Genomic DNA, 23,891 nt, shown 5'->3' on the forward strand with positions numbered 1-23,891 from the left:
AGCCTTTTAAACTATTGACATTATGGCTAAAATCAACAGCAGTGGATGAATGGAATACCAACCGCATCACATACTGCTTTTGGCTGTCAAATCTGACGTTAATGCACTTTACCAGTCGATTCCATTAATATAGGGTTAGGCGTACGAATCATTACGCTCTCAGGTTGTCGACAATAATGATATTATGTCCAGAATATTAATATAATTATTGATTACCGTTCATATAATCAGCATCGTTACAGTGATTTGTACGAGTTGTGTCAATTAAATAAATTACTTCAGATGTTCGAGAAGCTTTGTCTCTGGATTCTGAATATGGCATTCATCGTACGCCTACCCATAAATTAATGGAATCCACCGTGAAAGTGCATTAACGTTAGATTATTTGGAGAGGCACCATTCATGCGTACTATTGTGGGTACCCTGTTGTCTCATTGTTATGCACACCATGCATTGTACTAAGTACAACAATGGATGTTATAAACGATGCTACATACATAACAACAGGGTACCTGTAATAGTAGTATGTCTGAATGATGCCAAACTTAATCTAACCTAGAGAGGAAATGCCATTACATCAAAAGTCAAATACATATGTCGTATCAAATTACCATAAATCTTTCTCCCTGCAAATTGTCTAAGATATAAGGCAGACTAAAGGAAAGTGCAGCTTTTTAACAGGCAATTCACTACACCATGGAAAACATAGCATGTGTCTGTGTTGAAAGGTCTACCACGATAGTGTGATTGCTCTTCCTTTTGTTAACAGTCTGTGCTCGTATATGCTACCTTTTATTTATTTTCTTAATTAAGGAATTTAAAGAATTTTTGACTAAAATATAAAAGATCATTCCATGGGGGAAAACAGTCTCACCACATCCATTGTGTTCTCTCACGTACTTTCCATTAAAATGTCATTACAACAGGTATAAACATATGTAACAGAATGTGTTTAGTTATAAATATTAAAAGATTTGTGAAAGAATGGGTGTAGCGAGTTTGCCTCCCTTCTACTGCAGCACACTCAGTTTATTTTACTTTAGACAAAGTACGATCAGGGTGATTTAAATGTTACGATCATATACAACCACAAGATAACTTGGCTTTCATGACAGTATGACAAACGCTAATCCCCACAATACAACATAGGACACAAGAATAAACTAATGGTCAAGTATATACATGGTACATTTGACGAAGAAAAAATGAAAGACATCATATTCAGGTTCTCTACCATACCATAAAATCAGCTTTTTTGATTACACATAAATATGTCAATATTGTGTTTGTGTGACAAAGGTACAACTTCACTTTCAGTTGAAACAAATAAGTAGGGAGCTCATCAGCTTGCTATGAAAATACAATGAGAATCCAAATTCAATAGAAACAGAAGTAAAATGACAGCTGTGTTACGTATTAATAAACAAATTCATAAAACACCTTACCCGGACAATGTCGCCATTGTGGTATTTTGTCAAGCATTGTGGTATTTTGAAAAACAATGTCAACCATTTCTACACTGATGATGCCCGGTACATAGAAAGAGCATTTTGGATGTTGATCAAAACCGTATCATAAATTATATAATAATAGTTTGTACAATGCAAACAGCATCGTCCAATGTATTAGTATCAAACGATTTTAAAACCCATAACCAGATACATACACGTATGCGCTAATTCATCAAGACTATAGACAGGATGTAATGAGAAGAATAGGGATGGGTTTACAGTAGTTACCGCTGTAGTTGTAAACATTAGACTATTACAGTTTCGTAAATAACTAATCATTTAAAATAGAATCATGTTGCATATTATTATCATCTTGGAGATAGAAAGCAGCAATAGTAAATAATAAACGTCTAGTGAGAATTGATGCTATTCAACAATTATTTAATAATCGCATTGTTAGCATTGGACATTTTGTTGCTGGTAGTGTATTCATATGCTCTACTTCAAACAGCCAGCATTATACAAAGTACGATCGTGAAGCTTAGACATTGATATGCGTGCTATGACACAAACACACGCGAAGCTCTGTCTGACTTACATTATAATCACCCTTATTTTTAGGTTATTGATCGAGATCTAATTATGTCAAAAGTGTGTTCTTGTCGAAAAAAGTTGTTTAACTGTGTATGTAGGTTTGGTCGAATTGAAGACTATACGTCTTCTTTATGTTGTTTATAATTTCATGTTACTGGATCACTGACCAAATTTCCAAAAAACAAAATGAAATGTTCTGGAAAATGGCCTGCAAATACTCATTTGCCCTAGTTCCCACTGTAGAGGTAAGCAATTTTAAAGCCATGACATCAATAATAGACAATTTGATGCATGACCTGGTTTGTCTGATGCCTAACGCCAGATCACGTTGCATATTATTATCTTCCTGAAGACATGAACCTAGAGTAGAGAAAGAAATAGTGGATACCAGCTCGCAAATTTTATTTAGAAGTACTCTTATTGTTAGTATTGGAGCTTTTATCGCTGGTATTGCCATTAGTACTAGAAATTGTATAAAGCTGGTTGAAGAGAATATGTATATAAAGTACAATTGTAGAGGTTATGCACGTGTAAAGGTGTGTCTATCTGACACATATCGAGAAAACTATTGAATATTTTTGATTTTTTCTGGGATCTGAAGCATGGAAGGCCATACAGCAGCACATAATGCAGTTTAAATTACAGATTATATGTCATCAACTATGTTGAGGTGAGACACATGGATGCATGTTCCAGTCTGCTGATGCTCAATCCAAAACTTATTCAGTACACCATCGTTCACTCATCTCTTATTATATTCCTTGAGAGGAGAAAGCTAGAATAATGAACGATACTAAATTATACAAGATCATACTTTTTTAATGTGGCATAGGAAGCTAATTAGACCTTGTTGCTAATATCACAACTTCATAAATGCAGTTGTTATTATCAATGTACTCACATACTAGAATTTTAGATAACCAGCCATCATATCGTTGAGGTTATAAATGATATAACCATGCGTGCCAATTATTAGGCTCAGAAAATAGTATTGTCTGGCAGAAGCTAGTGGTAATGATCATTTTAAGTTTTTAATCATGAGGCAGGCCTTAAAAACGTTGTGAATTTGACATGGAAGCAGCTTTTTAGAAATGTATGGTATCAAAGCAGCTGATTTTGAGTTGATTCTCAATAAATTAGATATATTCAATGGCGACAAGCAAGTATAATTAAAAAAGCAATAGAACATTTGTAGGGGCGGTCTATAGACTTTCACGCGAGCCTGGTTCTTTTATTGTCATGCATTTTCACACCAATTACAAATGTTATGCAAATTATATACAATTATATGCTGGATTGCAGTCTAAATTTATAGTATGTAATACCAGCATAATGAGGGTAAAATAGGTGCGAATTGGTGTAATTCATTATCGATCATTTTTAATCTACTCTGTTTTCCAGTACAAACCTGGGGAATAGTATACTGAGTTTGGCGAGGGCCATTAGACAGACCGTGTCATGTTACAAGTAGTCTCACTTTGGCGTAATGCTCCTAAAATGTTACACATTTTTCGTTTGCCATTTTCAAGGCCATTTGGACCTTTATTTTCTAAAACATTGTTCAGTTATCCCAATATTTTTTTCATTTTTTAGTACTAAGTAGCATGAATCTAAAATAATAGAAATACGATGAAGATGATATATAATGTTTAACTTGGACCAAACCTTCTTAAACCTATTCTCAAGTGACTATTTGGAAACCTTAAAAAAAAAGCAGGTCATATTAAGTCACACAGACTTTTCAGATATTTGCGTGTTGATGGTAGTCTTATTGTCACGCATGGCTGTATCAATTACAACCTTTATGCTCTCATTTTGTATAAGACTGGCTCTCTGACATAGAGCAGATAAATATATCTCATCGTCTCTAGCATTCTGATCTACAGGAAGATAATACTAATACACGACGTAATTCTATTACAGGCGATTAGATTTCCAATGAACTGTGACAGTCTAATGTTCAGAACGACAACATTTAGTGACCATTATTTCCATTGAGAACCAATTTCCTTTCTTGCGTTTTTTGGTGAAACATCAGGCAGACCATAATTGCATGCACCTGGTCGTCTCACCTTGACGTCATGCTGCTATTATTGTGTTTAACTCCATGCTGATACTTTAGATAACGAGGACTGTACTGTAATATTATGTGATTTATAGTACTGGTGTGATCACCAACCACATTTCCTGTAAAAATAAAAATAAAAATAAACAGTCTGTACACAAATCACTATCAGTACAAAAATATTGTTGCATAAAAAGAGAGCTAATTGTTTTGTCCCACTGCTGGCCATTTTGACACAAAACCCAATTTTAGCAGCTACATAAATTAAAACATTATTTACTGCAATTTGGGGGTTATTTGTCTTCCCGGTGTGACAATTACTCACCGAGTCGACGTGATATGACAATAGTGAATACTCTCACTAGTGTATTTTTATAGGACGACGTTGGTAAGTTGTTTGTTGCGTTTGGATGAATTTACATTTGGGAATACAAATGCCTTCTCTGTATATTAACTTTGGACAAATGCATACTAAAAATATTGTATAGCTGGATCGTGTATGTATCTTTTTACAATGTGACGCCCTCTATGTTTCATTTGTTAGTTTTCTAGTTGCGGATTCATAACAATAATAGATACCATTGATGGCAGCATACGTGTAATGGTAGATTCAAGATTCAGAACTCACTACTGAACCAAGCATGTGAATACTTACACTAGGTAACCAACTGAAACCTAAATCTTTGATACTCACTAAATCGGATCCACCCTCTTAGTAAACTCAATCTGGAGCAATACTGAAAACAGGAGACTATTTGTATAACTGGCTACTTTGAAAGATCAGATGATGATAGGGCACTTCAAGACTTCAAAAAACAGTAAAGCTAGAAGAAGGAAGATACTAAGTTAAATGACCATAGAAATACAGAACTGCCAGACAATTACAACTTAACATACATTTCAAGTCAATTATCCCGAAACTTTTAAAGAAATATAAGTAAATTATTAGAGAGGAAGAAAAGAGAGGAATAATTGAATCAGTACCACCAAACATTGAAGGACGTACAAGGAAGCACTACATTCCTCACCACCCTGTTTTCACTCCAGGCTAAAGAAACAAAAAAAGTTAAAATTGTATATGATGCATGACCAGAACGAGTGACAAACGCCTAAATATATCAAAGGCCTATAATTTTAGAAAATCTCTGTGGTCTTCTATTACGATTCCAGATTCATAAAGTTGTCCTGGTAGCAAGGATTGTGAAAGCATTTTTGTCAATTAAGTCTGCAAATGCCAGATATAGATGTGACTAATTTTTTTCTAGTTAAAGAACAACACCAGTCAAAAGTTGGAAGGTAATGTACAGGTATACCGTTTCTGTCGAGTTCTATTTGGCATAATATCTAGCCCCTTCCTACTGGGTGCTAGTATGATGAATTTGTTTTTGCGTATCTGTTGATCGACTTAATTAGCTGATTATTAGCGAATGGCTGTGTTATGTCTGTCATCGTTTAGGCAGGCGAGGTCCTGGACGGAACTTAACTCAGTGATTTGGAACTAATTACGAGATAACCGTCGCTATTCGGACTACTATTTCTGACAGTTGGTATTCGTAGTTATTAATGTAGTGAACGATTAATCAATAGGATATGACGTATTCAGTACTTAGTGTGATTGGCCTTATGATCGAAGGTTACGCCCTAGAGTCTTTTTTCTGCTTTGTAATTGGTTAGAGTTTTGAAAATGAATAAAGTTGTTTTAGTTGGTCTTGGCGAGTACAGCACGACAGACGCAGTCCAGTCCTGGAGAGTCTTGGGCTAGTCTTGGGCCAGCCTTGCGATAGTCTTGGGGATTTCTCCCCAGGGCGCTGTGTCTTATAGAGTGCTCGATTGACCGACTAAGACGAGAGTTGAAACGTATTTTGTTGTGTGTGTCTTATTTGACTGTAAAGCTCAAGTGACTTTCCCTATCCCGCACCTCAAGGGGACGAGATATAGAGACGAGACGAGATTCCCCCCTGACACGTGTGGAGAACCCCAGCGAAAAGAATTCCCCCCTGATACTAGTATAACACATCATTTTAATGCATTGAAGTTAGTAAATAATATATATGTGGATAACGTATTTACTGGATGCCAATCTCTCGAAGAAGCCCTCAACCTTTATAATGATTAAAAAGCCATGTCTAATACTGCATCTATGAATCTCTGCTTCTGGGCATCGAACTCGCACAAATTCTTGGACCACATTCCTCAACATAATTGTGCCGATAAAGGTAATCACAGTTGTAGGCATATCCTGAGATACTATTAAAGACTCCTTAAGAAATAATGTACTTAACATGGACAAATATTCTTGTGTTTCAGCCAAGAGAGAAGTACTGCAAGCAATAACTTGTAAACCGTATCCTGTAAAGAATTTAGTTACCAGCTTATTGCCTTCTGTGATTCATTGGCGCGAGCGTATGCAGCAACTGTTTACTTACGTAGTGTTACTGAAGACTCGTGTAAGGTGAAGTTGGTGTTTTCAAAGTCTCGTCTTGGCCCCCAGATTGGCGTACGAAGTCTAAACTTTGTGAAAACTCCAACTATCAGTCACAAAGCGGATTATATGGCCAGACTCTCAGTGTGTATTTAGCTAGATAAAATCTAAGAAAGTGCTGTCAGTATTTGTTGAAAACAGACTCAAAGAAATCAGGTCTAATGACATCTACTTCAGATATAATCCATTGGACAATGCAACAAAGGTGGATGACTTTTAAAGAGCTTGTAAACACTGAAAATTGATGGAATGGTCCAATTCGGTTGACAGCTTTAGAGGACATTTGGCCTTAACAATGGTCATCTCAGACAATTTCGACTCTGGGAAATATGCACACAAAGTACCATACGAAGTGGGACTGATTTCTGGTAAGCAGATTACAAGTATTGTTCCTTCTTGCTCAAACAAGTGTAAACATAGAGATTATTAGAGACAAGGGTCACGCCTTCTCTGACACGCGATTTTTGTTGATATCTCTATTTTTGGATCGATGGATAACAGATTCTGAATATATCATGGTTATTTATTAGGAAAAGAAATAATCATAATAAAAACTATATTAAATATATACATAAACGTGTTTGGGAAAATAGGTCATCTATGAGGTATATAGTAAATAATAACTGAATATTAAAATTATGTAATAATACTGCTACATAATAGTTGTCAATTATAACATTCTTACATTAAGTGATATGCTTGGACATAGTATTTTAGTAAAACAAAAAAGAAATATCAACATAAATACTGCATTGTTATTAACTTGTTACCAATATAGTTCAGTATAACGTAATAGAGTGACGTAACAGCGTTGCTGTTGCAGTGGTTTATCAGATCTGATCTTGGAATACAAAGCATTACGCCACTTCATTTTGATTTGATTTGTAAACTACAAATTACAGTTTTCACATATACCATTTTGAAAAAATACAAAAGTGTAATTAAATATTTAAAAGTAAACAAAATACTGAAAACTATAAAGTACTTATTGTCTTATTTGCTCGCCAGTGATTTTGTCTGTGATTCCATTATGTGACACAAAGAAATGTGTTAGCGGAACGTCCGCCGCTGTAGCAAGCACTTAGATCGGTCTTATATGGTCAATATATGAAATATATTAAACGTTATATACAAGTACTACAATATCATGGTTTTGGAATCAAATAATACAGTTTTACACTGATCAACGCAAATACAGAGATGTATAGTTATAAAGTACAACCACTTTCCAAATATCTGATTCGAATGCGTTATCCTCAATTACATGTTGCGATGTGATATTGTCACCGACGTGTGGTTATGTGCTATACTCACGTTCAGCGATGTGATATTTCACTGAAATGTGGTTATGTTATATTCGCACTGACACGTGACGATGTTATTTTTCAATGTGAATAAATGAGTATTTGAATTAACACGAAAGTAGCATATACAAATGTGTTGGTTTTAAAACCGCCAGCCCCAATGTATAAATGAATCAAAACAAGTGAGTGTACAAAGTGCATTCTGGGTATACACGCCATATTTAAATGACGTCAATACACGTACAAATATAATTTCCATCGATCGAATCATGGCGGTTTTCAAAAACTTTCCTTTGAAAATTTAAAATTAAATTTTTCACAGTGTGATTTTATAGTTTTACCCAAAGCAGGTGAACCACAAAAAAATATCTTGACTTTTCCACGTCTTTCTTCTGCAATCTTTGAAAATAGCTGCAATATAAGTTGAGCATATTTTAGTATGTATATCTAAAGCATATTACAAGTGCGATAATCACAGTTTATCTATGTATAAAAAGTAATTCTAGCTGGATAGTGGAGTTGATGAGGTTATTATCAGTAATGAATCAGTGGCAAATTCTAATTGAACTATATCTAGTTCAGAGTGGTCTGTCAGAATGTTCTGTCATTTGTTTATTAACACTTGCATGTAACATTCTTCAAATGCTTGCGATTCATTGCAGGGAAGTGATCATAACACTGTGGCCATAATAATGGAAATTAGGCTTACAATTATGGGACACGTTAATTTAATGCGTACAGCGCCATCACACGAGGAACTTTAATAGGGTTTTAATACTTTTATCTTAAATTGATATTGTTATATGGACAGCAATGTTGCCACTTTGTCACAATCTACATACAATTTATGAGATGTTATTTGCGTATTTTCGAAATGGTAAATCGTTTATTTTGTGTAATCAATTATTTAAAGCGGGGGAGTCGTCACCTGCGCATGCTTCAGATTGCCAAAGCGTGTCATTGTTTACAAACAAGCGTCTACCCATGAGCCTTTGCTTTTTAGCGTGTGTTATTATCGTCACTTGGGACTTAATGCCCGCGTATGCCAGGTGACGACCCTCCCGCTTTAACTGTATGTTTGTAATTCCAATCTGATCACAACCGTTTAACTAATTTATATATTATTGCATACATATTAGTGTTGCTGATAATAAATAAAATAACATTAGATGAAGTAAAGAGCATGTAAGAATACAATCCCCTTTTTAAATGTAAACGACAAATTATATATGTTTATACATGCAATAATATTACAACGACAATAACAATGTTGATTATTTTTGGATAACTCTCATCTTATAATGCATTGGTTCATACTATATTTGAGTACATACCTTATTCCATTCTGGCCTTCCTGGTTGCGTCCTCGTCTTCAGACCTGTGATTAAATCGCGGTTCGACTTTTTGTGTAACAAGTCTAGCGCCATCTGTAGTCCGATTCCTTTCATATCTGTTTTGCCAAGGGCTGCTGTCATAAACATGTGCAGCTCGAGAAATCTGTCAAATGAGCCTTCCTCTGCTTGCTCCAACTCTAGCTGCGTCAACAAGCTGACAAACCACTCAAAACACTTCTGGTCTCGATTTATCCAGATAAAGTCAACCTTAAATAAACACAATAGTATTGAAAGAGGTATTAACTAAATGAGCCAAGTGTTAATTAAGTAGTTGTAACTCTACAATAAAAACATAATGAAATTCTTTCGTTTGATGGAGAAATACAGTATTTTGAACAAGCAAAATTATATTACGAGCAAATGTCTGTAAGGATCAAACAATGGTGGCAGGGGTCAAAAATGGATTTGGCTCATATTTTGCACAGTGATAGTACTTGGTCAACCCCTCAAAATAGCTTTCTTTTAAATCAAAACTCCTTGTTGCCATGGTAACGGGCAAATAAAACTTTCTGGCCATTTTCCCCATTTTTTGCATCTCAAAAACACGGAAATCAGCATAATTCACGGAATTGTTACTGCCACAGCTTTGAACTTATCGTCAAAACAAAACAAGATCTGAATAATCCAACATTTTGGCTTTTTGAACATTGTTTTGGAAGTTTGAAAGAAATAGACTTCAGTTTTTGGGCAGCCTGAAAACAATGCAATGTTTCGAGCTTCTAAAAAATGTAATTTTTTGCCCAACTTTGTAATGCTATAAGTGTCGCTCTGGTATTTTTATCACTTGAAATTTCCACCATGCATAGATAATTGAAATATCTTTCAAATATTATTTTTCAAAATATGGTAACTCGTTCGGTTGTCACGTGACTGTCCCTTAAAATAGGCCACTTTTTGTGTTTGGAGAAAATTGTGAACTTTAGCCATGTTTGAAGTACGCTACATGACGAAGTAAAATATTATTTTTCTAATTCAACTTAATATCAAAGGTGAATCTATGTATTGTCTATCAAATGAATGTTTGCAGAGCTTTGGGTCATGACGTTCGGTCACGTGGTTGTCCCTGAAATTAGGCCATTTTTTGCATTTGACGAAAATTGTGAATTTTAGCGCTGTTCATCGTACACTTCGTGACGAAGTGAACAATAATTCTAATTCAACTTTCGGTCAAATGTACATCTATGTTTTGTATATCAAATAAATGCTTGTAGAGTTTGGGGTCATGACGTTCAGTCACTTGGTTGTCCCTGAAAGTAGGCCAATTTTGGCATTTGACGAAAATTTTGAATTTTAACTTTGTTCAACGTACGCAATGTGACGAAGTGAACAATAATTCTAATTCAACTTCTGGTCAAATGTACATTTATGTATTCTATGGTTAAATAACTGCTTGTAGAGTTTCGGGTCATAACGTTAAGTCACGTGGTTGTCCCTGAAAGTAGGCCACTTTTTGCATTGTGAATTTTCAAAGTACGCTACGTGACGAAATGAAGAAGAATTCTGATTCAACTTCTGATCAAATGTACATCTTTGTGTTTTTTTTACTGAATAAATGATTGTAGAGTTTCGGGTCATGACATTTATTCACATTGTTGTCCCTGAAAGCAGGTCACTTTTTGTGCTCGACGAAAATTGTGAATTTTAGCCATGTTCAAAGTATGCTGTACCTGACAAATCAGGATTCGAACTCAACTTCTTAAGGCAGTCATCTATGTGTTGCCTATCAAGTAAATGCTCGTAGAGTTTTAGGAAGTGACGTTTAGTCCCGGAAGTCTCTGAAAGTAGGCCATATTTAGACATTGTGTATCAACTGAATGTTAGAAACTTTTGTTCTCGTGTTAGTGTTTCTTTTGATATGCATTATAGAACATAGCCGAATTTAAAACAATATCTTAGTTTATTTATTACAAATTGATATTTACACTTATAACAGAGTCGGCGCTTAACTAAACTTTAGGATAACACTGTAAGTGCTTTATCAGTCATTGTAGTACCCATATAATATACATTGGACATTGACATCTCCTCTTTGCCAAGTCACAAAGGTTGAATGTATCGTACAGGACAGGGTGACATAGTTGGACGTTGGTGATGATTTCCTCCTGTATGCGACTATTAGAAGATTCGATTACAGCAGTGTCCTGTTGCTCCTCCTCCTCAGAATCTTCTGAAGCTTTACGGCGTTTAGCTGCCAGTCAGGAGAAATAGCTAGAGACTTGCTGGCCAGTCAAAAAGTCCCACACCTGGAATAGCCGTTGGCCTTGTGCATCACGCGCATGTCCCATCACTTTGGACACAGTAATCGGGTCTGACTTTCGTCCAGTAGCTTGTCCAAGCCGAAACCGCTTATCAAGGTACTCATTTTGCTTGTGGCTAAACCTGACAGCCTTCTTCGGACTGCACAGTGCCAATCCTTGCTATGGGCAAGGTGTTGTTCTATTTAAGAATGGCTCTACATGTGGCACTTCTCACGGGCCTTGCGCAAGCTTTTCTGCGTACTTCAACTTTGCCTTGCTTTCCGACAGCTACACGAGCTTCCAGACCTTTGCATGTTTGATAAACCTTGACGCAGCTCTCTTCTGGACAAGGGAAAATGCTGTCAAGGCTGGGTTGCACAGTTTCATGACTTGTCGCATCTTCATCAGAATCTGACTCTTGCACCTTCATCTGCCTGGACTTGATGGGTTGAAATGCAGAACCAGGATTTGACGGCTGACTGACAATTTTCAGCAGCGGTGGTTCTATGGCAGGCAATCGCATCCAAGGCACAAGATTCCTTTCCCCGATGTTGTATGCTCGCCAGACATGTAGACTTGCATCACTAAACTCAAAGTTATTGAGTTTGGTGATTCCATACAGTTTTATGGATGTCGCTGCAACACCTGCACCCACTTCACACAGAAAGAATTTAACTCCTGGGATTCCACCACAAGACTCTACGGCAATCTTAAATTCCTCGGCCGTCTCAACACTGTGGCCCTCATTGATCCAGGTCTTGATGTGGGACTTCACTGTTGCTGCCTGTTTGCCATGACCCTTTCCCTTTGTGGGTCGCAATAGTCCACTCGTCTGATTGTGACTCCTGCCGTTTCGTTGATATGCCTAGCTGCTTGAAGTATGAGTGTGTTGTGATAACACCCAGCATTGTCACGTGACTAAACATTACGATCCAAAACTCAACAATCATGCATTTAATAGGCAATACATAGATCTACAACTGACTAGAAGTTGAGTTAGAATTCTATTTCACTTTGTCCTGTAGAGTACTTTGAAGATGGCTAAAACTCCAAATTTTCGCCTAGTGCAAAAATATGGCCTACTTTCAGAGACAACCATGGGACTATATATTACGACCCAAAACTCTACAAGCATTTGTTTGATAGGCAATACAAAGATCTACATTTGACTAAAAGTTGAGTTAACGTTCTGTTTTACTTTGTCCAGTATAATACTTTGAATATGGCTAAAATTCCGAAATTTCGCCTACTGCAAAAAATGGCCTACTTTCAGGGACAACCACGTGACAAAATATTACGACCCGAAACTCTACAAGCATTAATTTAATAGGCAATCGTAGATTCACATTTGAATAGAAGTTGAGTTAACGTTCTATTTCATTTTGTCCCGTAGAGTACTTTGAACATGGCTATAATTCAAAAATTTCGCCTACTGCAAAAATGGCCTACTTTCAGAGACAACCATGGGACTAAATATTACGACCCGAAACTCTACAAGCATTAATTTAATAGGCAATCGTAGATCTACATTTGACTAGAAGTTGAGTTAACGTTCTGTTTTACTTTGTCCAGTATAATACTTTGAACATGGCTAAAATTCCAAAATTTAGCCTAGTGAAAAAAATGGCCTAGTTTCAGGGACAACCACGTGACTAAACATTAGACCTAAAACTCTACAAGCATTTATTCGATAGGCAATAAATAGAGCTACATTTGACCAGAAGTTGAATTAACGTTCTGTTTTACTTTGTCCAGTATAATACTTTGAACATGGCTAAAATTCCAAAATGTCGCCTAGTACAAAAAATGGCCTACTTTCAGGGACAACCACGTGACTAAACATTACGACCCGAAACTCTACAAGCATGTATTTGATAAGTCATGCATAGATCTACATTTGGAGGGAAGTTGAGCGTGAATTCTATTTTACGTTGTCATGTAGAGTACTTTGAAGTTGGCTTACATCCACAATTTTGGCCAAACGCAAAAGATTACCTACTTCTTGGGACGTCCACGTAATAACAAAACAAGTTACCAAATTGTGCAAGATATTATTTGAAAGATATTTCAATTATCCATGCATGGTGCAAATTTCACGTGAAAAAATACCAGAGCGACACTTATAGCATTACAAAGTTGGGCAAAAAAATTACATTTTTTAGAAGCTCGACCCATTGCATTGTTTTCAGGCTGCCCAAAAACTGAAGTCTATTTCTTTCAAACTTCCAAAACACTGTTCAAAAAGCCAAAATATTGGTCTATTCAGATTTTGTATTGTTTTGACGATAAGTTCAAAGTTGTGGCAGTGACAATTCCGTGAATTATGCTGATTTCCGTGTTTTTGAGATGCAAAAATTGGGGAAAATGGCCAGAAAATTGTGTTTGTCTGTTACCATGGCAACAAACAGTTTTGATCTAAAAGAAATCTATTTTGAGGGGTTGTGGACCAAGTTCTACCACTGTGCAAAATATGAGCCAAATCGATTTTTCGACACCTGCCACCATTGTTTGATCCTAACAGACATTTACTCTTAAATGGTGGTGTTCACGAGTTGTTGGACAGGCTACATACTTTAATAATTTTATTCATATAATTCAAAACAAATGAAGAACAAAAATATAGAGAATATAGCAGATTATTATATATTCCTGAATTTTCTTGCCAAAATCAGTTGCCTTCAGGATTATTTCTACAACGTCAACGGAAAACAAAAACCCCAAAATACGCACTTTTCATAGATATTTATAATCACAGTAACATATATATGTTCGGAGAAAAAAATTCCACTTGCGCTATTTTTTTTCCTGTATTTAATTTTAGTTTTAGGGTGTTTTATTCAGTAATTATGTTTATTATTTTTTTATTTTAAAGTTTCAAGGCAGGTTCGTTTTAATCTAAATGAGTTTATAAAGTCTCAGATAATAAAAACAAACCGATTTAGTATTTGTCACAAATTGTGAATTTTATCCAAAATGCAAAGAACAGAGCAACTCGACTATAAATATACCATACATGTATATGACCGCCGACAAGTAATTGGAAGCGAGCAGTCATGTGACTTGTTTCTTTCCCTGAAATGTGTTTTATTCCATCCCTTCATCGCATCCATTCATTGCATTGATCAAAGGGCAGTAAACGAGACAACGGGATAGAATATAACACTGTTGAAGGTAAATAACAAGTCGCGTGACTCTCGCTTTCGAGAGAGCCGCCGGGTATACATTTGCATATAAACACTCGATCGATGAGATTTTAATATCGTAGTTACCTTTTGAAGCCTCATAGTGTCAGCTGGAATATCCGTCATCCAGGAATGGCTACAGTTTGGGCATGTCTGTTTGTTCTTTTTATATTGATACATAACACTCTGTAATATTGACGCAAACGGTGTCACTCCAATGCCTGCACCAATCAGCACTGCGTGTTCCGCTTGAAATATCTGCCTCGTTGGTGTACCGTAGGGACCATCAACATAGATCTAACAGGAAACAAAATGATTTATTTCATATAAAACTGATCCATTCTGTTGTATTTGGGTTAAAGTGATCAACTCAAGTTACTAAGACACTGTATTGTGTGTTGATATTTCTAGCTCGGATGTTTTGTAATATGTATTTAAATATTACAGTTGAGTTTTTCGAGGCAAATATCTCAATATTAATATATAGCAACGGATGAGTGCACTTACTCTTACATGCCGATCCAATGTGCTGGATAACGCAATACTTTCTTTACGTGACTTTTTTCGTTTCCTCGTAGATGACTAAAGATGATAAAATAAATGATTCAGCCATGATTATGGTAAATGGTTTATAGGGATTTTTTTCTTTTGTCTAAACTAAGTATTAAACCAAAGGTGTTATAGAGAATCACTCGTCATAACATTCAGATTTTGATTTGGTCGTGCGCTTGTGATCAAATAACACTGTTATATCTCAGGTGACATCATTGTCACGTGACCATTATGTGTCAAACAGAAACCATATAATTTTATAACTCAGTAGGACATATGGTAGGTACCACATGTGGCGCAGGATGTGCTCACTCCTTTTGAAACATCTGACATCACTTCATGTATATCATGAGTTTGTAACTTGTAAAGTTCCCTATTCGACTTCGTTAACAAATTTACGGTTGGGTATGTTATTTTTTTATGTCACGTGCAATGTCACGTGATAACTTACGTCACAATCCGTTGTATCTTCAGCGTTGTACAAAGTACCTCTCTCAACATAAACGTGTGAAGATGGCATTCGTCGAAATCCTATTAACTGTGGTTGGTCTTCATTTGGATTTGGCGATGATGCTGGTGATATTTCCGCCATTATAGCAGTTTCCTTATTTTCTGGTGTATCAATAGACTCTGTTATATTTGTTGGTTCAGCGCACACTGTTGCACCATTGGATAAGGGCGTCATTGCAATATTACTGTCCGTCGTAACTTGGTTATCATCCGGGTTATCAACTGGAAGTGCTACGTTCTCACTGGTTAACGTACCATTTTGAATCTCTTCCTCAATGTCCATTGCAATATTCACTTCACCTGGCTCATCCCTATTCGCTGCATGTAACCTTTTTTGCTCACGTTTCCGTTCTTCGAAATATTTATAGAGTCTGTTCGTCCACTGACCTGCTGATCTAACATGCACCCACAACGTTCCTAGTGCAAAAAAAAACAAATCAAATATGTTGCTGTTTTTGTACACCGATTCAACCATAATGTTTTGATATTCTGCAATCTCTATTGAGGTACCATTGCTAGATAACACATACGGTATATTTATTCATTAATATAGATATGTATGTTTATATGTATGACTGATCTAGAGTCGAGTATTTTCAAGTGAGGGGACTTACCTTCTTGTTCTGGTGGACTACTGATTGTAAATGGATGCCACTCGTATTTAGCAATGGCCGGGATCTGTATGTAGATGTAGTCACCAGGTCGATAGTGAAAATTGGTAGGTCGGGTAATAACCAGGTGCGTCACCTGAAACATAAAAGTAATAGTGAATGAAAAGTTGCACGAATCCCTGATGTAATCAGTAATATGAATTTTAAGGTATTATGATCACGCCTGAAATTAGCAAGTAAACATAATTCATGCTGGGCAAAAGCAAGTTCAGTTCGTACTGTAAAACTCTGTCTGAGTGTGGAAAGTTTGAATCATCATACTCACGCCTGAAGGTAACAAGTTCACTTCATCAATGTACGTCTTCCCATATCGTGCTGTCTTCACAAGTTTCGACCGTGCTATTTTTTCAATAAGGAATATTGCACCTGGTGCTATGAACCATTTCCAGAACCTTGGACCATGAACCAATAAAAATGCCCAGAACCAGATGTATAACAAATGAGTCCAATAGAACACCTAAAACCAATAATTATATATATTATATATGTAACAGCAATGATGATTGTTGACAAATTCATGCTGATTCAGGGTAAATAAAACATGGAATTTGAATAAGAGAATAAAGATGTCAGATAAAATCAGCAGTAAATAACGATTACAGGTTAAAAGCGCTAAGCAAATAATCAACATTTCTTCAACAAACTGTATTCACTAAATGGATTGGCGAGTTTTTAACTCTTCACATACAAAACATACCATATATAATTTTAATTTCGAAATTCAGAAATTTGACTTCCATCACAGTCAACTAAATGCATAAGCCAGGCTATTTAATGGCAATTTCAAGTTTTGCATTCACTGTAAATGTATTCAGTTAATTTATACGAGAGAAGTACGTAACTATACAAAAGCAAACATTGTTTCTCCTGTATGTTAAGAGAACAGCATAATGTAAAAAAGAAATCCTCAAATATGTATTTTTTTATATTATTTTTAATACTGACTGTTGCTGCAAAATAGTATACATTGATTAGGAAAATTAATTCAAAGTCATTGAAGTCAAATGCTCAACGATTATACAACTTATGCTAAACTATTACTGATTCGTGTTACATTGTGTTTACACGTACCTGAAAATATCCACTTCGTCTAACAAATGGCATTGAACACACCACCATAATGATAAGTATTAAGTCTAATATCCAACCAGTGATATACGCTGTGCCATAATGCCAGTCGACACTGCCTACCATTGCTTTAGTAGTGAATAAACATTCCCAGATTTTGAGGCCAAGCAAATCATGATAGGCAACTACAAACAAAGAGGAAAGTTATGATGCGTTTAAAAATACATATTTAAACTGTTTTGATATCTGATAACCCTAATGCACATGTCATTTGCTTCCGGATGTGGTAGACATCTCATGAGGTCTATACATCAGTATTTGAATGAAGAGCGTAGCATATTTCATAAAATTATAGAGTTGTCTATGCTCTAAGAGCTATGCTGCTTCCCTGACTGCTCCACTCCAAAGGCTACTCTGCCTTCACCTCTCTCAAAGCTACTCTGCCTTCACCTCTCTCACAACTACTCTGCCTCTATCTCTCCCAAAGCTACTCTTCCTTCACCTCTCTCAAAGCTACTCTGTCTTCACCTCTCTCACAACTACTCTGCCTCTATCTCTCCCAAAGCTACTCGTCCTTCACCTCTCTCAAAGCTACTCTGTCTTCACCTCTCTCAAAGCTACTCTGCCTTCACCTCTCTCAAAGCTACTCTGCCTTCACCACTCCCAAAGCTACTCTGCCATCTCGGCTCCCAAAGCTACTCTATCTTCACCTCTCCCAAAACTACTCTGCCTTCACTTCTCCCAAAGCTACTCGGCCATCTCCGCTCCCAAAGCTACTCTGTCTTCACCTCTCTCAAAGCTATTCTGCCTCCACCTCTCTCAAAACTACTCTGCCTTCACCTCTCCCAAAGCAACTCTGTCTTCACCTCTCCCAAAGCTACTCTGTCTTCACCTCTCTCAAAACTACTCTGCCTTCACCTCTCTCAAAGCTACTCGGCCATCTCCGCTTTCAAAACTACTCTGCCTTCACCTCTCCCAAAACTACTCTGCCCTCACCTCTCTCAGAGCTACTGTTTCAACCTCTCCTGGAGCTAATCTACCTTCACTTCTCCTAAAGCTACTCTGTCTTCACCTCTCTCAAAGCTACTCTGTCTTCACTTCTCTCAAAGCTACTCTGTCTTCACCTCTCTCAAATCTACTCTGTCTTCACCTCTCTCAAAGCTACTCTGTCTTCACCTCTCTCAAACCTACTCTGCCTTCACTTCTCTCAAAGCTACTGTGTCTTCACCTCTCTCAAAGCTACTCTTATTTCACCTCTCTCGAAGCTACTCTGCCTTCACCTCTCCCAAAGCTAATCTGTTTACACTTCTATCAAAGCTAATCTGTCTTCACCTCTCCCAAAGCTACTCTGTCTTCACCTCTCCCAAAGCTACTCTGTCATCACCTCTCCTAAAGCTACTCTGTCTTCACCTCTCCCAAAGCTACTCTACCTCCACCTCTCTTAAAGCTAATCTGTCTTCACCTCTCTCAAAGCTACTCGGCCATCTCCGCTCCCAAAGCTACTCTGTCTTCACCTCTCCCAAAGCTACTCCGTCTACATCTCTCAAAACTACTCTGCCTTCACCTCTCTCAGAGCTACTGTTTTAACCTCTCCAGGAGCTACTCTGCATTCATCTTTGTCAGAGCTACTCTTTCACGGCTTTTAAAGCTACCCTGCCTTCACCTCACCCAGATTTACTCCTCTCCAAATGCATATGTGCAGACATCTTTGTTTATAATTGATGGCCATGAATACGCATATCGAAAACGACGCAATTCCACGTTTTCTTATTTTGACAGACAGAGAATTGACATCCATCATAGGATAAAGATCACTGTTAAATATCTTATAAATACATGGCTTTGATACATGTGCGACATTTGTGTAGATAAACATCCAAGTGTTTAAGTTTTGACCTTAGCACTGCATGCACTAATTAAGGTCAATGACTCCTTTGATACCTTTCAATTAAGAAATTACTTAGTTAAGACTTATCAACGTATCAGTTTGTGCTCGTTGGTCTGGGCAACAGCAAAAGTAGCCGTTTTTGCGCATACGTGACGCGACGACTACTGACTTTTGACTCCATTGCAAAACTACTACATCAAATTTGGCATTCTTATGAGAAGTACCAATCGTAAATTCAATCAATATTGCATGTATACGCTCGAATAAGGAACATGGGCAACTGTTGTTATTATGAATTGCACTGTGTTGACTACTGGTTTGATGAGTTACATGTATAAAACATATAGATAACATTTTAAATATTGTAAGATTAACTTGTTCATGCCTATGATCTCTGTAAATAGGCGACTTAAAACCCATCGGGGAATAGATGTATGCTATCACACTCATGGCCAGTTGATATGTGTTTAATAAGTGCACTTCTAAGTAGAGGTGACTATTAATAATACTATCAAGTTAAGGAATAAACCCAAAGTATTTTGAAAAACAAAATAATAAAATATATATTCGAAAAACATTGTAGACTTACTTATATTGCCAATATGTGCAACTGTGTGGACCAAAGTACAGAATGCGATCACAAATCCAACCATCTTGTGTAGAGTGATACTTTGGTCAAGGGGCAGATAATGCGCTAGCCTGGTCGCTCTCAAAAACGTCAAACATTGCCGCAACATTAAAATCAGTATGAAGGCACAGTTAAAATTTAGACACTGACCGCATGCTCTTGCTAAAATATAAAGACAATTATAAATTTACCCATGTATTACTCATACCACAACGACAATATACCTGCATGACGTAGTTGTTATAATAATGAATAATGTAAATGACGTAATGATACATATGATACATGATACATTATGATACATGATACATTATGTACAGTATGTTATCACGTGCCATATAACAATATTCATATTTGCATATTAAATATGACGTAATGATAATCATATAGCATATTACATATGACGTAATGATACTCGTATACCATAATATACATGACGTAATTACATTCCTACAATAATGAATGACGTAATCCACCCACCTACAATAATGTACCAGCTTTCCTGTCTATATCTCCAGCCACCATCAAATGCTAAACCAATATTGAGCAGAAAATATACGATAAGGAAAACTACTTTTTTTAGATTGTTGTGAATATACCTCCATGTGAGATAACGTGGAATGATCCGACCTGATCTCTTCCTATCCGGTGGTTTCAACCAACTAGCAGCACTATATCAAAAAACAAAAACAAAAAGATTGTACGTTAAGACGTATATATGCAACAAATCCAGATGAGTTTCATTCGACGCGTACAACGCATGTAAAATACACTGTTTGTTTGTTCGTTTGTTTGTTTTTTCGGGCTGCATTCAAACGTGAATAATTGCTTAACTGAAGTATTCACTTGTCACACACCCCAAGGATCTACGCTTTGTCGCGATATCGCGATACAGGCGAAGTGATCATCGCCTCTTATGAACAGTTTGAATCGACAGCGCCCTCTGTCAATACAAAACAAGGACGCTGATAGTTCGGGCTGTATATATATTATTTTTAAACTTCCTTCATGGTACGTGTATAAAGTCGAGTAAACAAGCACATCGTACCGTGTGGGTTCAAATAAAGTGATTTATGAAAGTGATAACTCGAATTACGTCACGCATGGTTTACAATTTTATTTGGCCATGCACTTTCACCTTTTACCACTTAACTACTAATAAGTCACTTTAGCTTTACACCTGGCATATCATTCCATATGAGCTGTCACGTGAACAGGCTTTGTTACCAAATGAAATAGTATGTTATTGACTTTATTCCTCAAATTAAATAGAATTAGCGTTTAATAAAATATGAAACACACGAATTTAATAGATTGTCACCCAGGGCTCTCCCAAAGTCGAAGTACATAGGTATACACCGCTGTTGTTTCACCATTGCCACGACCGAGTCGATCATTTTTACCCCATTCTTAAGATTTCCGACCATTTTAGCAATATTTGGGTCTTTCTTGGCAAAAACGCATAATTGTATGCCAAAAAGCGCGCCCTGCGCCACTTATTTGATTAATTTCACCTGCTCTTTGTAGTAATCTGAATATATTTATATTGCATGGCGCACCAAAAACTAATTATAGACTCAACTTAGTAAAAGTTTTGGTAGTTGAAAGTTAATATACAAATGTACAATTAATCCTCCGTAATTCTGTTTTCGGGTAATGTATAGTGAGTAGTGTGTGCTCTAAACAGTACAGGGTCATTCATTGTCGCCAACTTATGAGTATTAATTCATTTGTTGCTAAGTATTATGAAGGGGCACAAACACCTGACATTTTTCACTGACAAATTGTTGAGTTTCCACATAGAATATTATCACATGCACTCTTTTTTAGAAGCTATCATTAATGATAAATAGGGTAAATATAACAATAATCTCCTAATAAATTGTGATGATTTGAAGTGTACATCGGGTAAGATGTGCGTATGTGCAAGACATATTTGTACGAAACTTGCTACTGCTAATATACAGCGCACTGACGGGTAAAAGTTAAAAATAAAAATAAACCGCGCATGTTCTCAATTAGGTCAGATAACGGAAATCACAGTGCACCAAACTAAGTTAGTTTTCGCTTCGCGGGTTTAACTACCTAGTGTTGTGTAAACGCATGGGGACTTATTTGGGGTGATCTGGTTTAGGGGTTCTGAAAATTTATGGAGCCGTAGCGTGAACACCACAATAATAAAACAATAACATTTGTAGATAAAATCATACGATGCCAGTGAAACACAAGCATATTCATTCTAAATGCAACGGACCGTGGGCGAATGGAACAGCGTTCTGCGTGCGTATGGTCACGGTGATTGTACAATCAAAGGCTGCTTTAGGTACCTCCAGATCGAAAATAAAAAAAAAATCATTTTGAAAACAATTGTTATACATTTCTTTAGGGGGCAGTTTATTTATACTAAAAGACGTTTTACTTTTTTAAGAGACCGTTTTGCAGTTGGAGGCGCTGAATATCGAATTCTTTCGAGACTATTATCGGAACCCATTAGCGGTCATATCACTTCTAAACAAGTATCCCAGCGGCAGGAAGTTCGCCCTTTTCATAAACTGAGATGAGAGCAATCCAGTCGAAGCATCGCGTTGTGTTTTACGTGGGTTCTGTCACAAGTCCTCATAGATTGCTTTGCTTGTTTATATAAATGCGACGAGGAGCGCTGGCGTTTTTTTTATCTTTAGTCTTAATATATTTTGTGCAGCCTTTTCGAAGGCAGATTAACACCAACACCGAGAGCATAACGACGCGTCATGATTTTTATCCGAAACATTGTATGACTTAGAATTGAAATTATAGTTCTTTCGGATATGTCACGTACAATCATCAAACGATTGTACAGTTTATTTCCTATCATAAATTTGATTATTTTCGCTAAAAAAAATGTTTTTGGTACGGTAGAGAAAACTAATAAAAATATTTCCATTAAATAGGGTATGCAAGGCATACCATCAACTACAAATGAATGCGACGCTCCCGTTTTGTTGAGTCGTCGAATAAACTTAACTTAACTACATAACACTAAATTAATTGCGTTTAAAGAAATAAACGTATATGGTGCGCCTATCGTACACTAACTCTTATTTTATTTAAGCAGGCTACAATGTACCACTGTGAATTGACTATACAGTCGAAATACGAGTATAATGTCAAGGCTACACCCACCTGTACACAATCACACGCATTCATGGAGGATATTATGATAGTAACGAACCTGATTGTCAAATTTTCCATGACTTCGGGGTTCTTTTCCAATTCCACTTTCAACTCTTCAAAACTTATCGTACCGCTACCATCGGTGTCAGCTGATTCAAACAATGCCGTTGTTAACATTTGCAGGTTGTCTTCACTTAACTGCAGAGCACTCTCTTCCATGCACGATTTCAGAACCGTGTAAAGCTCCTCCTTGTCTATTTGCCCACTACCTGTACAGGTAGCCATGTTGGTTCGGGGGGAAAAAGAAATGTACAGAACCTCACGTTATAATGTAGAAAAGCAAACTTACACGATCAGTATAGGTACTGAGAGACAAGTAACGTGCGCACGGCTCTGTGATTGAAACATAGGTGGGCTGTATGTTTACTGCCGACCAGTCGTGACGTGACGTGTGAGATGCAGTCATCTGTAACTATATAGTTTAATACCCACTCGGGCAACAAAGGACATTGCTAAAATGTTTTTCTCGTGAAGTCGGTTCATATCAGCATGATGTAAAAAATCCATCACGTGACATATCGATGATGATAATAGAACTGTCAGGTGACATAAGAGTTATCTTTGTTTGTTTTTTAATACTAATAATGATAATAATATAAATAAGTAAATAGAATGTCAACAAATCATGTAAGAAGCCTAAAGCGCCGGGTTA

The 23,891-nt window shown here is 36.7% G+C and overlaps 1 protein-coding gene across 1 annotated transcript; it reads right to left on the bottom strand.

Moving 5' to 3' along the window:
- Window positions 1-7,094: 7,094 nt before the first annotated feature.
- LOC100371394 (NADPH oxidase 5-like) lies at window positions 7,095-23,601 on the bottom strand. Its single transcript, XM_078010501.2, has 11 exons — window positions 23,238-23,601; window positions 20,507-20,697; window positions 19,988-20,188; window positions 17,514-17,695; window positions 16,708-16,899; window positions 16,386-16,518; window positions 15,713-16,188; window positions 15,217-15,291; window positions 14,797-15,006; window positions 9,231-9,497; window positions 7,095-8,307 (listed from the first exon to the last, which is right to left on the bottom strand). Exons 1-11 carry the CDS (start codon window positions 23,462-23,464, stop codon window positions 8,176-8,178), a joined length of 2,286 nt encoding a protein of 761 aa, XP_077866627.2. The 5' UTR covers window positions 23,465-23,601; the 3' UTR covers window positions 7,095-8,175.
- Window positions 23,602-23,891: the final 290 nt, after the last annotated feature.

The sequence above is a fragment of the Saccoglossus kowalevskii genome, chromosome 17 (genome assembly GCF_978046115.1).
Source record: "Saccoglossus kowalevskii chromosome 17, keSacKowa6.1, whole genome shotgun sequence".
NCBI lineage: Eukaryota > Metazoa > Hemichordata > Enteropneusta > Harrimaniidae > Saccoglossus > Saccoglossus kowalevskii.

Coding starts and splice junctions, on each gene's coding strand:
- LOC100371394 (XM_078010501.2), bottom strand. CDS start 23,464: ATGGCTACCTGTACAGGTAGTGGGCAAATAGACAAGGAGGAGCTTTAC. Junction 16,519..16,707: donor TGAACTTGTTACCTTCAGGC/GTGAGTATGATG, acceptor TTTATGTTTCAG/GTGACGCACCTGGTTATTAC. Junction 15,007..15,216: donor CATTGGATCGGCATGTAAGA/GTAAGTGCACTC, acceptor GTTTCCTGTTAG/ATCTATGTTGATGGTCCCTA.